Genomic DNA, 17,480 nt, shown 5'->3' with positions numbered 1-17,480 from the left:
GTCCGTCTCCTCTCATGTTGGAACAAAGTTCTGTGTTTTGTTTTCTTTATCATATCGTGAGTGTTGCGACGAAGATTCTCTCTTTTTTTTGTATATTCCAGAAATAACTTAATGAGAAAAAAAAAAAAGAGTACAAGCTGTGTACTGTGATATTTTCTGTATAAAATATGCAATAAGTGTTTTACTAAGAAGGAGATATTAATGTGTATCTGTATTATTATCTGTACTGGAGGGTACATAACTTTTGAATATATTTTAAAGTCGTTCTCATTTTATTACGATTTCTGTGTGAAGGAAGAAGTTACAACTAACACCACACACACACACACACACACACACACACACACACACACACACACACACACACACACACACACACACACACACACACACACACACACACACACACACACACACACACACACACACACACGTGCCTATATTGTTTTCAAACACACTTCAGGTAGTTTGTTATTCCAAAGTCCCTATGTTATTTGACAAGAAGGGATACAATGTAACTGGCAGAAGTCACCCAGGTGTTTTTAATGAGTCATTAAAGTTGCCAAAGCATGATGTCATTAAGTGTTAGCATCGCAGTTGTATTTCAGTTAGGATGAAAAGGGAAATATGCGATGGAAACTTCTATAACTCTGTATTTCAATTTGAAAACGCTGTCCACGTGCCTTTAGTCTGAGTAACTCTTCATCTTTTACCGCCTTTCTATTAAAATGTATTAAAAATCTTTTATTCAGCGCTCTCCTGTTTTCTCAAGACATTCCGACCGCATAAGATCACAGTTTGCAATCCGTACACGCTGGTCTCCATAAGCACCCGGGCGTATGTGATGCACTATAGATTGAAAGCCCCGGATGAGCTGCCAGCTCATCACACAGCTGCAACGTTCTCCGCCTGATATCAAAATCTCTCCAGAACCTAAACCGGTCCAGATGTGACATATTTTACCCGCAACATAAAAAGAACTAATCTGCAAAATCAGTCCTTGGCTTCATCACCTTCTTGTAAATGAAAAGTGGCAGAGGCTTGTGTTGTGGGTGCAGCTACAAAATCTGGTTTTAGGTCAGCGAAGACTCCCGTCTGGTTCAACTTAAGACTGTACTTGAAGGTGCCCTGTGGTGCTTTGTGACCACTGGAAGCAGAGGTTGCAGAGCCAGCAGATTGTTTCCAGCGTTTCTACTGCCACACACACACACACATCTACACACGCAGGGAGCGGTTACAATACATTTCCATAAACTGCAGCAGAGGCTAAAGTGAGTCTGTTATGTGATGTATTGATGGGAAAAGAATGATCAGAGTAGATTCGCAAAATGATTCAGTTGGTCAGTTCACTGGACAGATTTCCTTTGATTCTTTTAATAGTCTTCAGTTCTTACACCTGCTTTTGATGTTTACAGGACATGCTTCTACTCAAAGTCCTCAACTTGATACACTCGATACCAAATGTGATGCCAGACTAATTTGCTTGTTTCATTCACACAAATTGTAGATGCTTTCAATCAATACCTTGATCAATATGGATTTAATAAGATTTTACTCTTTGCTTTGGAGACGTGTTTGGATTTCCTGGATCAAAAAGCTGAGGTCCATGTGACTTTGTGTCCAAGTCTACAAGCCCTGGTAGCAATATAGCCGATGTTTATTACCGATGTAACCACAGATGTAAACAACGCAGGTTTCAAAGACTTCAAAAACAGACAAATCAAGCGGTTTATGAGGTAAGAAATGCAATAACGATGTTTGTTAGACCTTCAGGACGTGCACGCAGCGAGTGTTTGGGTAGAAACGCTGGAACTAAACAGGTTTGTTTACAAGAAAGCCTCCTCCTCGGGGAATCTTTAAAATTGTGGTTTTTGGATGGAATGAGGAACGCTCTTAACACACTTAATTAAGGTTTTTTATGTCTTTGTTTTAATACCACGACATAAAACAAAAGAATGAGCCGGGCCCTGTTGAAAAAAAACGCTCTTTGAACATCTGGTGAGGTGAAGTTACGGCAAAGTGCAATCGGTTTGGGCTCCACCCCCTTTTAGGATTGAAATTGGCAGAAATTGAACGAGGACCCCCCACAGAGGAAAAAATGTATTACACTCCATCTGACCCTGGACCGACTTGGACAGAGTTCCCTAGAATAAATACTTAGCGGAATATGATCATTAGTCAGCTGAACCTGATGAGGAAAGCAGAAGGTGGAGGCAGGACAAATGACAACGGTGACCTCATTGCTCTGCTGGTGATAAAAACATTCAGTCCTCAATAAAAAAAATAAAATAAGAGAACACGCCTCTGCCTGAAACGCCTTCACGTCAGCCAATTGTTTCAGCGCAACCATTCCCTCCTGTGGATTCTGCAAAACAAGCTGACATCTTGTACACATTGCGCAGAAACAGCTGGTCAGAAAACAAAGCAAGGATTACAGTGAAAAGGACTTTTATTTTGATAGAAAGAACTCTTTTCAGACCAGTTGAAAAGTATGGCAATGAATTCAGAACAGAATCCCTGTGTCTGTGTTCAATTTATATTGTTATTTCACATTATTAAATAGATTCAAGTGTTTTCTAGCTACTAGTTACCCGTAGAAAGACAAACAATGCACCTTCTGGATCTACTCTGTTGTCAGTTTTGATGCATCACTGTCTGCATATTTCACATTGACACCACAGCAGGGGGCCGGGCGAGATATGTAACTTTGTTCGAGTGGCTCACTTGAAATCTACTTGAGCTCCCCGCAGTCGGTGATGGTGATCTTCTTGGAAGTCCGCCCCGACCGAGAGCCGAAGGTCTCCACTTTCCTCACCACGTCCAGCCCCGTCTTCACGCTGCCAAACACAACATGTCTGCCGTCCAGCCTGAATGAAAGGAAGAAGAGGAGGTTTGTTATCGCTGCGACCAGGACAGTGAAAGTCAACGCAACATCTCCGCCTACCAGGATTTCATTCTAAGTAGGTCGGAAAAACATGTTGGGATTCTTATAATACCCATTAATTGTAAAAACACATTAATGAAAGCTACACCCGCACATGTTCCCCAGCTTTAACAGAGCTGGAAGGCCAAGGGTGAAACAGCATGGGAGTCCTTGAACATATTTTAACTTCACTCTCCAAATTGATTATCATTTGTAACACTTGTAACTGATTCAATCAAGGGGAAGAAGACGCGATTACAGTTTACATACTTAGATGCTAGATGCAACTAAAACTTATAAAAGGACCTTTATATTTTATTGAATACCAAACACTAAATGGTCGAGATTTGTTCAACGGAACCGAATAAGGAGCATTGAGACTTATTATGCACATTTTGTCAGCGCATACCATTCTGTTTTAGAGGTACAAATGAAGAACTGAGATCCATTGGTGCCAGGTCCAGCGTTGGCCATAGACAGGATACCTACAGAACAAAAATGAATTCATTGTTTTGATCTTCGCAAACCACCAAATTACATATCTAAAAAAAATGTAAATGCAAATACAAAATTTAAATCTCATGGCAAAACACAAGTTATCATAGGTAGCAACTTCTCAAACCTGCAAGTTCATTATAAGCATGTGAAATAGCATAATGCTGCCACCTGGTGGTTAAAAATGAGTGTGACATGTAATATTACAACAAAAGGCCAGCAAACTTAAATCATTGACTATTCTCTAACATATGTTTAGGATTTGTATTGTTCTGCATCATTACATTCATCACACTGTGCAATAAATGTTACATCTCATCACGTGTCATAGATTGAATCGTTGTTAAATCTTGTGAGTGTTTCCGATAGTTACCAGGTCCAGTGTGCTTGAGTTTGAAGTTCTCATCAGGGAACTTCCATCCGTAGATCGACTTCCCTCCGGTTCCGTTGTGGTTTGTGAAATCTCCTCCCTGCAAAAACATAGAACACACTGCTGTCATCCCACTGCGACAGCATCTGGGCACAGGTGTGTGGATATTATAATAGCTGTGTCACATACCTGGCACATGAACTGAGGGATCACCCTGTGGAAAATTGATCCCTTGTAACCAAAGCCATTCTCTCCTGTGCACAACGCTCTGAAGTTTTCTACAAGAAAGATTTTGCATCAGATGTTTTCATACATGACATAGTAAAGTGTAACACAAGAGTACTGATGGATGTTAGGAGAGTTTCACAATCTTAGTCAGGAAAAAAAAAGTAGGTTTTCACTGATGTACATGGAGGAGTTGGCCTGATATAGAAGAGGGGGAAATATATCAACATTTGTGAGTAAAATGTGAGATATTTCGTGCTGACTGAATGAAAAGTGTTTAAGAATGTTGAGCTAATACTTCAGGATAACAAACCAACTTAACTTAAACTATGAAAAACAATATATGGCCACGTATATTCTTTCTGTAGTACACAGTATAGCTAGAACAGCTATTTCTCACTGCATATTTACTAACATACTGTATATCAATGTATTTACTCTTCTTATACTGTATATTTGGGATAAGCAATTCCGGGTTACATTTATCGGCTTTTATTTTGTAATTCAGTTATTTAGTAGCACAATTCCATTCAAATTCAAATAAAATTTCAGTGTAAAATTGTAAATATTAATTACCTGCAGTTTTCGGAACAACCTCTGCGTTGAGCTGCAAAAATGAAACGAAAATGCCTTGAGGCTCAAACGTGAACAAGCTGTTATACGAACCACAAAATTCAATGGCGGCCAGGAAACAACACAGCTGAGAAGAATAACGCACTTTTAAAACAATGGCGTATGAATTAAAAGTGGCGGTAATTGTGAAGGTGTCTCTTACCTCGAACACGACTCTTCCCAGCGGCTCGTTATCTGCAGAGATATCAAAGTACACCGACGGGTTCACAGCGGCGGTGGTGCTGCTGCACATTCGAGTGGCGGTAAACGCCAGCGAACATAATCTTATTCTGTTTGTTAAAAGAAACATTTTGAAGACTTCAGTGTTGAAATGACTTTACCACCTGAATGAAACAAGTGTGAAAGTCACGCAGACATAACGAGGAACCGGAAGTTTATCCGCGAAACCGGAAGTACAACGCCGATGATATGTAAATATTTAATATATCTTTGTTGTGTGTGTGTTTTTTTAATGATTTATTAATATGTTAAATGATAATGACAGTGAACAACACGTCTAATATAAATGCAATATATAAACGTTTTAGGTGAAGAATAATTGTTTTGCAGTCAGGATGATAATTGTTGTACCTTGCGTGTCGAGGCACATGTTATTGTTCAGTGGTGCATTTTTCACTGGCAGCCGTAATTATCCTGCAGTTCTCAACAAGCTTTCTGAGAGATAGATGAAGTGAAACTGAAGTAAATGACAGGCCGTGGGGTGTCCACTGAGAGCATAAGGACTTGAGGCGGGTAAAATACACAAAAAAAACCTAAAAAGATATGGTGAATTTTTCCATTTTGTGCGTTTGATTTTGAAGAAAGAAGAAGGGGAATGAGCTGCATTGCGCCCTAACTCCACAAAGAGACTGTTTTTGTTGCCTTTTTTTAAAGATATGCTAAGTATGAGTCACTGTCCTTGACCTCAGTCCTCCCCTTTGCTCCGCTTCATGCCCCCCTCTTTTCTAACTTCTGAGCACTGGAAGTTGAGGGTTGTGGCCCTTCAGAGACTCTTCAGCGTCAAAGCCAAAGGGCTTTTTTACTTCATCATATTCATTTCCATTGAGGTTTCAGTGACAGCTTTGATGATCTCTGTCATTTTCTTCTTCATTTTGTCTCATGTCATCATGGGGGTTTTGACGATCCACTACATCATCTTCGTCTTCCTCCTCAGAATCAGCAGAGTGCCATAACCTGAGTCAGCACTGGGCAGGCCCCAGTCATACCTCTGAATCAAGGTCATCTTAGACAACCTCCTCTTCATCAACTTTAGCCTCCTTGTGTGGCTTTATTAATATCATTGTTATATTGTTTATTTCATTTATTTTAAGTTACATGTTTACAAGTTTTTGATGTGACTTCTGTTTGGATTACTATATTTATCACGTTTCAACAAAGGACAAATCTAGTCCGAGTATCTAGGAACTAAAGCAATTATATGAAAGTAATACACACTCACATTATAATCATATATTCTGTATGAAATATATATATTTATTCTAAAGGCCTATTTATCAGGATGGTAAAGGTAGAGCACAAAAGACAAGACCACAGCAGCATACAGGTATCATCTGAATACATATTTATTAGATAAATATTAGGTTGTCACATCATCTAACTACATACAGATCTGCAAGACTAAAAATCACAATTAGTTCCTTTATTTTCTGACCAGTTTAGAATATGAAATGATTGTACATACAATGTACAAACAGAGACAATGGCCACATTGCAGGAATCACCTTAGATTGTACCATTTTCCAACCGCTCCTGATATCAAAAATTGTACAAACTATGGATTTGGTTACAATCTTCTGGACCCATCACCTCCTACCCAAGATGCCTTTCTGCCTCCAAGCAATTCCTAGGATTCTCTTTGTAACCTTTTTTTTCCTTTTTTCAGCACCTCAGTGTACGCGGGTGACAGACTAGAACACTCAGGCTAAATATCACATGTAAATCAGACTCTGTCCCACTTCCCCCTAAAACAAAGAGGTGAAAGTATTTTACAGAGGGGGAACAAAATGCTGAAAAATACCCACAGACGCTAACTAACCAGTTCAGTCCAGTTCAGCCACTTCCAGTAGAGGGGTTGCAAGCTTTTTATTATTCTGAGAAACAATGCACATTCCCAGGGAAAATGAATACATTTCTGTTCACATGTCTCTATATTCATTTACATATATACAGGCATTCTCGAGACGTTTGACCTCCTAGCCTCACCCTAAGGATCCTTTTTCCAGGCCGGGATAGATGAACGTGCCCTTCCTTGCTCTCTGTATTTTTTTTTTCAATTTTTTTTCTTTACAACCTCCCTCACAGAAATGGCCTTTTTATTGTGATTGTGCAACTACAGAATTTTTTGGGGGGGGATGCTGCCTAGTACACAAAAAAGCTTGCTCACATGTGAATAAGACCACAATATGAAATGACAGCGACGGGGGTTCATTCAGATCGTGACCAAAGAATAAAAAGTAGGTGAATGGCAGTGTGTTTGTTTTAAAATGGACTTGGGGGTTCCACTAGCAGAAAGCTATATGCCACTGTGTTGTACTGGAAGCAAATCACACGTCTTCAACATAACAAACTTTCAAAGTAATGGTACATAAACAAATAAACAAGGTGGTTCAATCAGCACATTGCTACTGTGGAAATCAATTGTATTTCTAGCCTTACAGTTTAATAAGAAAGAAAAAAAAAAAAAACCAGTACAAAATAATTTACCAAAAAGGGATAAAAATGTATATGGTCTCATGCTTTTTAAAAAAAGCCACATTTTCTATAACAAAAATATAAACAATATCATGAATTTCTTTAAAATATGGTTGTGATATATCTTTCAAATACCACTGTGTGTATTGACAATTAGCAACAATTATGATATTCACACAGCTCACTAATTACACTGAAAGCCAACTGATACCACGTCTTTAAAACCATTATTGTTCAGTATATTACTGAGGTTAAACATAAAAGTAAATTCATGGATAGACAACGTTGATCATTTTGAATCGATTACATCTGAATGAGGGGGCGGGGAGAAAAAAAATATTGCTTCAAGCTGAGCTGAAATCTGAATTATGACATCATCGGAAAATGATGCAGGGAAAGGGATCCTGGAGGAATTAGACAGAGAGAGAGAGAGAGAGAGAGAGAGAGAGAGAGAGAGAGACGTGCCTGTCTATAAATGATCTGAGTGCACTGAGGGGGAAAGTGACAGGAAGTCGTGATCAGGAAAGCAGGAAGTAGCTTATGAGACGTCTGGACTGGCTTTGTCGGCGGCGAGGACGCGAGACAAGCCCGTCTACTGCTGGTTACAAACAAAGTCAGCGGTGAGATGGGAGCTTTGGGGCGGCGGGGTTAGGTTTAGGGTTTAGGGTTTAGGCGGGACGACAAAGTATGAAAGGACAAACATTTTTCAAGATGATACAAAAATATTCACAATGATATTTACAATAGCATTTCTTAAAAAATAATACATTTGCATACTGAACAGCACTCTTCTCAACAAATCCAAAACAAACGTGGCAAAAGATCCAAACAAATACTGCTTTAAAAAACACCTCTGGAACAGTAGTGATGGATTAAACTGTATGTGTCCTCCCCTGTATCTTTGAAACCAGTATTACCACCCAAACACACACACACACACGCGCACACATACATTCACAGGCTCACGCAGGACCGAGCAAACACAATTCCATTCTCGCCCCTTCTCACTTTGGTGATGTCGAGCAGTTTCCCAAAGTTTGATGGATAATCTAATGATGCAGCAACGCAAAAACAAAACAAGAAGAAAATCAACACAAAAACGCAACATAGCCAGCGGATATATGACAAACATATCGCTGACGACGTCATCCCTTCAAATGTTAGTGTTAAACAAATCATCCTAAATCAAAAAATAAAATAAAAGGGTAACTGATTTAAAAAACCACACTATCTCTTTACCACTTGGAATATTACTAGACGAGGGCTTGGCACACATGCACTTTGTAGACGAGTTAAACAGTACATCAGGTAACAGGGAGAGCGATGCAAACGCTGCAGGAAAAGGCCGATGTGAGCGATGGTGGACTCATGCAGAGCGGACAGCGGCGGGAGGAAGGAAGGAAGTTCTAGCAGGGAAGCAACAAATGCAGCAGGATTGGTCGCAGAAGAACCCCCCAAACTTTGTACCTTTCCTTCCTGTCTCAACTCCTCCTCCTTCTCCACCGAATTGGGAAGAGGCTGTACAACACGGCGTACAAGTGTGTTGTTTGTTCTTTGTGTGCAAACGTGATTTGGGAGAGTCTCCTGAGATGGAGGCCGGAGAAAAATCCTCTCCATTTCAGCTGTCAACCCCGCCGGCGGCTTGAAAAAACACATGTATGTATCACAATAGTAGACAAAGTGGAAGCCAATCATTCCCAAAAATCTTTAAAATCTCTGCAGAACAGCAAAAAGTTATTTTTAAAAACACCTTGTTGAGGACAGACGGGACAGACAGACAGGACGTTGACCTAAGTGACTTTTTTTTCCTTTTATAATTGTTTCCTTTTTGCATCGCCGTAATCTCTTGTGCTTTCGAATGACGTGTGGGTGGACGAAACAGTGCGACTAACCGGACCAGGCAGGGAATGGAGCTGTGGAACACTGGGAAGCTGTGGCCTCTCAGATTGGAATAACGATAATGGACAGAAACGCACACTGGCCAGATAGCGCAGGTTTTTTTTTCAGTTAATTTTCTGTTTATACACCGAATTCCTTTTTCTTCTCAAAAGGAAACAAAAGATGAATAAAAAATGCTACAACAGCTTTGCTAATGTGCACACACACGCACACACACACACGCGCGCACACACACACACACACACACACCTGTGTGGCATAGAAAAATCAACTGAGTATAGCTGCACAGTTCAAAGGTTATCGCCACACGGGCAAAAGGGGGAGGGGCAAGGCTCGACCCCCGCCCCTCCCACCCCCCTCCGCGCCCTCACACACGCACACACACACACCGCCGCGTCTTTGAGTTTTCACCTCTTTCAGTCAATCTGCGCTGGCGAATGAAAACTGTACAAGAGGAAGAAGAGAAAGGGAGTGCATCTTTGTGTTCATCAAGTACTGAGCCACGGGGCGTTTTGCGTCTCGGGGAAAAACTGGCAGGCGTGTCAGAAAATGTTTATGCGCGTCTGATTCCGCCTCAGTTGTTTTCGAAGAGCGACAGGAGGTCGTCGTTGCTATTGCTAGGGAGGTCCGGGGGGTCCAGGTACGACAGCAGCTCGTCGGGGTTGGCGAGCTCGGGGAGAAGCTGTAACACATGAAACTCGAGTTAGACATTCATGTAAAGAGAGAGCAAGTCTGCACAAAGTTCTACATTTGTATCTTTTAATAACAGGAAATGAGGGCGACAGTGGCTCAGTGGGTAGTGCTTCCGCTTGGGAACAGGAGGGTCGCCGGTTCGAGCCCCTGCCGAGGAGCCCATGAGCAAGGCACCGAACCCTCAATTGCTCCCCCCTCTGCGAAGGGTGGTAATGTAATGTAAGTCGCTTTGGATAAAAGTGTCTGCCAAATGGTGGTAATGTAATGTAATGTAAAATGATCTAAAGTGTATGCGCTCCATCTGAATCCCACACAGCACCTAAATACATAAACTCCAGATCTTATAAATGATTCATTATTTACAAGGAAAACACAATTTGTAACTTTTTCTGTCATGTACTTAGTATGATGCAGACTCAATACTTAAGGCATGCTGAAGAAGCTAGTAAGTATCAGCACTCACATCTAAGGAAGGCTCAGGCATGTCTGAGCCCGCACTGTCCAGATTGTTGGAGGGGTTGAAGGACAGGTCGCCGTGGGGATGGTTGTTGGGCTGTTGCGGCGGCTGCTGCTGTTGCTGAGGAGGCGGACCCTGTCGCGAGGGCTGAGGGGGCCCGCTGTGGTGTAACTGAGGCCCCGATTGGTTCCCATGGTGGGGGGACGCGTGTAAGCTCTGCTGCAACGAGCTGTGTGACTGGTCATTGCCAGCAGAGTGAGGTATCTGCCAGGAGAGGAGGAAATAGTTACACCAATGACCAAATAACATTGACTGTGGTATGATTCATGTTAGTTAAATCTGCTTGTATTCTTTTCTTTATTTTTAACATTTTAATTGAATCTATTTTATTTCATTCATTCTTGTTTACCTTTTTTAATCCTATTTGAACTTTAATTGAATATAATTTAATTCTTTAAAATTATATTTATTATTTTATTGACTTTATTTTATTATTTTATTTTATTGACTTTATTTTACTCATTTATTAATATTTTATTTAGTGTATTATTAGTGACTATTTTTTAATTATTTAGTTTATTTAACTTTTTTATTTTTATTTTACTCACTTTATTTAACTAATTTATTTTATTTTATTCACTTTACTTGACTTGAGTTTTTATTCTTTAACTTTATTTTACTAATTTATTTTAATTTTATTTTACTATTTTATTTTTTATTTTATCTTAGGCTATTGCCTATTCTATCTATCTATTTATTTATTTGCAACATGATCCCACCTGGTATTTCTGCAGCCACAGAAATGTTAACCAGCCACATGTTTTGATTCTGATGTCAAGAGACCATCCTGGTTAAATACGGGTCAATAAAGTGAAGCGATGTGTTGGCGACACTCACTGAGTCAGGCATGTTGTGGGACAGTGGCTTGTCTTGGCTCATCAGGCTGTTGGGCATATCAGGTGGGTGAGACAGCTGGGGTCCGTGCATGAAGTCATTCATCGACGTAGCGCCGGGGTTCCCGTGAGGGAAGTCAAAGTTCCCATGACCCTGGTAACTGTTGCCTACCACACAAAACAACAACATTGAGGACATTTAGGAAATACACTGTTTTTATAATTAGTGTTGAGGTTTTGGCAGAGACTTATCATCAAAAACAAAGCTATCCACACTGCCGTTTGGAGCCGTAATGTAAGGATCTACCTTGGCTGCCGTAGTCGTTGCTGTTGCCCCCTTGCTGAGTGGGTAGCGACGGGTATGGCGAGGGGCCGGGGCCAAGCTGAGCTATCATCTCCATCACATTGGGCATGATCATCTGGCTGGGACTCATGGTCTTAAACCTCTTGGCTAGTGGTCCATCTGGATCCTCCTTAATGTGGATATCTGACTTTATTGCCACTGGCCGCCAGCTACACGTCGGGTCGATGGTCACCTCCTCAAATTCAGAGCTAGAAATACACAGACAAAGGTATTAATTGGTGGATAAATAGAGCGCTGAGTGTTATATTCCTTACATGAGGGTGTCATCTCACTTTTGGATGGCGTTCAGGATTCCCCACATGTACTGGTCCACTTCGAGTCCCTCTAACAACGCTGTTTTACTGAGGAGAGAGAGGAGACGTTGCTTAACAGAGGCAAAGAAAGGACGTTAAAGGACAACAACTTCTTTCAGCTGGACTTACTTGCATACAGGACATCGCCATGTTCCCCGCTCACAGTTCAGTTGTAAATATGATTCCAAATCAAAACACTGCAAGATCAAGAAAAGCAAAAACCATCACAGATCCATAATTAAACCAATAATTCAATACCCCTGGTTTAAATGGACATATTGGTGCAAGGTGACCACAGTCCAATGAGAAAAACAATTGTGGCTGAAGCCATCTGACTCGATTCCCACTTGCCTGCACGTGTTTGCAATCGTGGCCTCGCGCTGGCAGCTGTATTCGCCGGAAAGTGATGGGACATTTGAGGGAGACCTTGATGGCCGTCTGCTCCACGCCGTCCTCTCCGTTGAGCGCGGCGTTGCCCGACGACGCTGCTACGCTGCTGAAATTCCTCTTGACTTTAATGTGGAGAAAAGGGGAAAACGTCACAGGTGAGCAAAGACTGCAAGAATACGTTGGATTTCTAAGGTTTGCTTAAAGGGAAACTATTGAGTTGTTTGTGTACCTTTGGTGATGCAATGTTCTGCAGGAAGAAGTCTCTTTTTTAGTAAACCCTGCAGGACGGAGCGAACCGACGGCCGGTGGACCAGCTGCAGCACAAACAAGTGAGACTGCGGGAGGAAACATCAGAAGAAGCATTGTTTGAGCGTTTATAGGTGACGTTTCTTAATGTTTTTGATTTGAACTTCAAATATTCTTATTCCTTTAATCCTCCTCTTACTATTTGGGGACCCTGGAGGTGTGTACTCACACAGCAGCAAGCAGTGACTGTGATCTGGATGGTGTTCCTTCCTGGCTGGCACACGTGTTTCAGGTGCAGGGGTTTGTGGGACGTCTTGTTGTCGCCCCTCTCGATGGTGAGGGGCGTGGCGTTGACGCTGACCTGGACCGACGCCGGCCAGTTGGTGTTCATCTGCCGGTCTTCGTGGTGGTAGCACTTAAACTGGAGCTCTAGATCTGACCTGTAAACAAATAGTCAGGGAAAATGGGTTAAATCTCTCAAACGAAACTTCCAAGAAGAACAATGATACACACAGGTTAAAGCGCTGGTTCCTGTCTTACCTCCACATGAGTGTCTGGTGTACAGAGGGCCGTAAGTGGAAGACGTGGTTGCTGACAGCCAGGTTGTGCTCTAGTCTGAAGGGCTCCAGGACGACTCCGTCCCGCACTGGAAACGTCAGGCGCAGCTCCTCATTGTGATTGGCTACACAGGGGAGAGAAAAGAACGTAAACAACAACCCTTTCTTCCCTTAAGGTGAGGTTTTAATAGCGCTTTAGTCACCTGGAGAGACTTTGACGAGATGCTGACCTGGAGGAGGAGGGAGAGAGGTGATGTTTGGTTTGATGTCAGGGGGGAATGGTGGCTTGACGTCCTGGTTTGGCGACAGGTATGGAGGAATATTACTTCCAGGGGTCATTGGAGGAGTGGGGTTGCCTGGCACCGGGGAGTGAGGGTAGTTACCCACCTGTCTGGGCGGCTACATTGGAGACAAACGAGTCAATTGGCAGTTAGAAGTACGTTCAAAACTACAACCTACAGTGTGATAATACATCATCTGTATGTCAAAATGAACCTACCCCATTCATATTGCCCTGGCTGTACTGATATGCACTCCCAGAAAAGTTATTTGTTTGGCCATTGAAAGGTGGTTCTTGCTGTAATTCAGAAACACAAACGGAATGAGAAACCCTCGCTTGTGGCAATTTACAAAGCAATTACTCAACATAATAACAGATCCGTATCCCTACCTTATAGTACTGGCCCATGGCACCGCTGGGTGGGGGGTATTGGCCCTGGAGCTGCTGCCCTGGCATCCTCTGGCCCGGATAGTTGGGGGATGGCAGAGGCCTGGCAGCGTTGGGGTTGGGGTACTGCCCTTGCTGGCTGGGGAACTGGCTGTTTGGTCCGTACTGCTGCCCTCCATAGTTTGGCTGGAGTAAGAAAAATGTATGTATATGTATATTTATCTTGAAGTTGAAGGTGAAAGGTCAAGTGTAGCCGTTTCTTCCCGTGGACTCACCTCCCCTGGGTAGGGTCTTTTCATGCCCTGCATAGCCATGCCCTGAGGCCGGGGCCCTGCATAGCCTTGCTGTGGCATTCTTTGGCCGTGGGCCCCGAAAGGTCCCATGCCTTGACCCCTGGGCTGGTTCATTCCCATGGGGGGGCCGCTCATGTTGGAAGCGTTCATGCCAGTGCCCATGTTCCCAGGGAGGGACGGAGGGCCACGCGGTCCCGGCTGGTTCATGAACTGGCTGTTATATGCCTGGTTTGGTCCCATCTGGAAAGAGGAACTCATCTGGAAAACAAAACGATATGACTCACTAACATCTCAGGGTGGAGTGCTGCAAAATTGCTCTTTGCTCTTAAAAGACTCTCACACAGATCATAAAGAGATGACAGAGAGGTTTTAACCTTGAAGAAACTCTTGCATGTTTGCTTTTGTTCATACTGGACGTGTTATTGTGCGCTCTTGAACATCATCGTCTTAATTCGTCACTCTTAACAATGACACAGCCTTATTCAACAATAAGACCAAAGCAAATTCAGTCTTACAGGTCCATATTGGTTCATGTCCTTGTTCTGGGTTTCCTGCATGGCTGCTACAGTCGCCGTGGCAGTGGCGGTCGCCGTGGCAGCAGCGGCGGCGACTGCGGCTGCAGCGGCGGCAGCGGCAGGCTGGGTGAAGTCGGAAGGCGTGCGGGAGTGCTGAGGCATTCCCATTCCACCGGGCCCAGGGTTCGGCCCTCCAGGGTAGCTGAGACGAGAAGAAAGACAGCGACATCATTAATGGTAAGAAAAACTGTAAATACTTGTAAAGATCTGGTTGATTGAAGGACAGAACACAACAGGAAGAGGACAAACTGGTCCTGTCTGTCCGTCTCTAAAACCAGAGGGACCGCCCACAGTCTGTAACCACACACACACACACACATACACAACCACACACCACTTACTTGCCACCAAAGCCTCCTCCGCCCGGGTAGTTGGGGCGTCCGTACATGCCCTGCTGCATGTATCCTGGGTTGGAGTTTCCCTTGGTGGGGAACTGCTGCTGAGGGCCGGGGAACTGGGGGGAGTTCATGCCCGGATTGTTCCCAGACATACCCGAGGCCATGGGGTTGCTGTTGGGGTTCATGGGATTGTTGCTGTTGGCCATAGGATTCCCAAGCACCTGATGGAAAGAGGAAATGGTTTGTCATATGACCTCTTATCACAAGAAACACATTAGCTTGTTCAGCCTTGGTGGAGTTATGGTAACAACACAACACACACACACTGGACCAAGCCGGACACTCACCTGGCTCTGCGAGGTGTTGGTGACGCCCCAGACTGTGGTCACTACGGACAGCGAGCCCGGTGGCTGATTGGTGTTCTGTTGCCAGGGAACAGAGTCGTAGGGAAAAGACCCATCTCTGCGCGGAGAGGAACGGAGGAACATAAGGGGGGGGCGAAGCTAAACATCACGTCACTGCACATAGAGTTACTGCGGTACACGTGTAGTGAGTGTGTTTGCATTCGCAGAACGATAAGGAAAGAGAATGATTTTACTGTGAGGATTATGATGATGCCATGTTCTTCCTCTTACACTGCTGTAAATATTAACTAAATGGACTTTACTTTAGTACAAATCTGAAGCCATAGCACTTCAGTTGACTATTGCCATTCTGGGAAACTCTCTACCTTTACTTACTTCCTTCTGCGTGTCATTTCACCAACCATTCATTGTTAAGATTAGCTGTTTTTGTTGTTGTATTGTTGTCAAATGAAGGAGCAGACTGACCCGTGTGACAGGCCGGGCTTCATGGAGCTCATCGGAGGCTGCATGGGCACTTTACCCGGGGGCTCGTTCTGCCTGTTCTTCTGGTGACGTAGCAGGAGGAGGCGTCCCAGCTCCTCACACCAGGAGGACAGCAAAGCTACAGGAGGGAAGGCGGGGAGGTGGAGAGGAAGAGGAGGAGGAGGAGGAGGGGGAGGAGAGCAGAGAGGCAGAGTGTATTAGTGCCGCTGTCACACTCCTGTGAGAAATAACTGCAGAGATAACAGCCCTTCACTGCAAGCGTTGCAAAAAAAGGCGACACAAGACAGGAGGGGGGAAGACATAAACAAGTGAGAAACAAACTGAAAAGCAATGAGCTGACTGAGACATCCAGCAGAAAGTCAATGTGAGAAACAAAAGCAGTCGCAGAATATCTTAAGACTCATCACTTTCACTTTTCAGCCATTTCACCAAACCTTTTACAAGGAATTGACCCAAAAATTGGTTTGCGTGCAGCTACAATGCCCAGAAAAAGAGAAGAAGCTGCACATCTTCTACTAAAGTCAATAAAACGGTTCAATACGGTGTTTGCACTTCACGGGGAACATTTATAAATCTCATACTCACCCAGATGCTTGTGTTTCTAATCTAATTGTCACATTTCTAAAAGGATTTATTGACACAACTCTCCACAGAAAGACATCATTGAAGTATCAAGGTGTGTAACTTGATTACGAACAGAACTTCACACCAGTCACACAAACCTCCAACATCCAGAATCTCAGAGAAGTTCAAGATCATGAGTTCATCAATTACAAGTAAAATGTGGCCAATTATCAAAAGAAAGAGATTTTTTTACAAAGAATGTTCACAGTATTTTAAGAGTTTACCTCATATTGAAAGTTTAAACAACTAGTATATATATATATAATATTTTACTACTAGTATAAAGTAGTATAGTATTGTACTTTATTAGTATTCCTTTTATTAATATACTAATAATATGAGTCTTCTAATTAAATGCCTGCTAGCAGTGTGGCATAGCAGCTACATACCAGCATGTCATTGTTGCTCCTGGCCACTAGGGGTCAGTCTGGGCCTGCAGATGGACTCAGGCCCTTTTTTTCCCTGTGTCACCTCCTCTACCTACTGCATGCTTAGGAGTCTACCACAGAGTGTGTTTGATGGAATCATATGCTTTTCATCTGCACTGCATCTTTTTGCACCGTGCCAACCGCAAAACACACGCTTTCTCTCCCCCCTCTCTCTCACACACACACACACACACACACAAACACACACAATGACTCCTCCTGCAACGGCACAATGTGGATTCAATCAAAGGGTGTGTGTGTGTGTGTGTGTGTGTGTGTGTGTGTGTGTGTGTGTGTGAGGGGGGGCAGCCACCTCCTCTTATGATTCACAGCCACAACACAACACTGCTCCTCCTCCCGGGGGGGCTGAGTGAGGAGTGGGGTTGAAACACAGAGTGCTTCCGTGATTTCAGAGGAAAAAAGCCACGTCAATAAGACAGCGTCGCAGGGGCAGAGACGCTCGGACAGCGCAGTATTACTGACACGGCCGAGGGAGGGCGAGGAGGAGAGAGATGGGAGAGAGAGAGAGAGATAAAGGAGTGAGTCAGTGGGCGAGTGAGTGAGTGAGTGAGAGAGGA

General features: G+C 43.2%; 2 protein-coding genes across 5 annotated transcripts in view; both read right to left on the bottom strand.

Annotated features, from left to right (window-relative positions):
• Positions 1–2,431: 2,431 nt before the first annotated feature.
• Positions 2,432–5,021, bottom strand: ppifb (peptidylprolyl isomerase Fb). Its single transcript, XM_076143651.1, has 6 exons — positions 4,789–5,021; positions 4,590–4,620; positions 3,978–4,066; positions 3,792–3,888; positions 3,333–3,408; positions 2,432–2,867 (listed from the first exon to the last, which is right to left on the bottom strand). The coding sequence occupies exons 1-6, from the start codon at positions 4,933–4,935 to the stop codon at positions 2,732–2,734; spliced, it is 576 nt and encodes a 191-aa protein (XP_075999766.1). The 5' UTR covers positions 4,936–5,021; the 3' UTR covers positions 2,432–2,731.
• A 1,853-nt stretch (positions 5,022–6,874) lies between these two features.
• The window catches only part of LOC142993006 (zinc finger MIZ domain-containing protein 1-like), a 112,950-nt gene continuing 102,344 nt past the window's right edge, over positions 6,875–17,480 (bottom strand). Inside the window, exons 6-23 of one of the 4 annotated variants that reach the window (XM_076143599.1) lie at positions 15,833–15,968; positions 15,350–15,464; positions 15,006–15,223; positions 14,605–14,806; positions 14,072–14,347; positions 13,800–13,982; positions 13,629–13,706; positions 13,333–13,528; positions 13,113–13,254; positions 12,772–13,012; positions 12,556–12,661; positions 12,288–12,448; positions 12,066–12,133; positions 11,916–11,984; positions 11,587–11,831; positions 11,284–11,447; positions 10,393–10,650; positions 6,875–9,918 (exon numbers count right to left, since the gene is read on the bottom strand). In XM_076143599.1, coding sequence (XP_075999714.1) covers positions 9,811–9,918; positions 10,393–10,650; positions 11,284–11,447; positions 11,587–11,831; positions 11,916–11,984; positions 12,066–12,133; positions 12,288–12,448; positions 12,556–12,661; positions 12,772–13,012; positions 13,113–13,254; positions 13,333–13,528; positions 13,629–13,706; positions 13,800–13,982; positions 14,072–14,347; positions 14,605–14,806; positions 15,006–15,223; positions 15,350–15,464; positions 15,833–15,968 — 2,966 coding nt within the window. In that variant the 3' untranslated portion in view covers positions 6,875–9,810. The remainder of the gene's footprint in view (positions 9,919–10,392; positions 10,651–11,283; positions 11,448–11,586; positions 11,832–11,915; positions 11,985–12,065; positions 12,134–12,287; positions 12,449–12,555; positions 12,662–12,771; positions 13,013–13,112; positions 13,255–13,332; positions 13,529–13,628; positions 13,707–13,799; positions 13,983–14,071; positions 14,348–14,604; positions 14,807–15,005; positions 15,224–15,349; positions 15,465–15,832; positions 15,969–17,480) is intronic. The other 3 variants (XM_076143601.1, XM_076143600.1, XM_076143602.1) reach the window with 3 other exon arrangements.

Source organism: Genypterus blacodes, unplaced genomic scaffold, assembly GCF_046128005.1.
Source record: "Genypterus blacodes isolate CSIRO-AG114 ecotype Tasmania unplaced genomic scaffold, CSIRO-AGI_Gbla_v1 ptg000026l_1, whole genome shotgun sequence".
NCBI classification, from domain to species: domain Eukaryota; kingdom Metazoa; phylum Chordata; class Actinopteri; order Ophidiiformes; family Ophidiidae; genus Genypterus; species Genypterus blacodes.
This window is presented reverse-complemented; position numbering and strand designations above follow the sequence as displayed.

Excerpts from the sequence above, each read along its gene's own strand:
- ppifb (XM_076143651.1), bottom strand. The coding sequence starts at position 4,935 with ATGTTTCTTTTAACAAACAGAATAAGATTATGTTCGCTGGCGTTTACC. Across the intron at positions 3,409-3,791 it reads ACTCAAGCACACTGGACCTG|GTATCCTGTCTATGGCCAAC; the intron begins GTAACTATCGGA and ends TTTGTTCTGTAG. Across the intron at positions 2,868-3,332 it reads TGTACCTCTAAAACAGAATG|GCTGGACGGCAGACATGTTG; the intron begins GTATGCGCTGAC and ends CCTTTCATTCAG.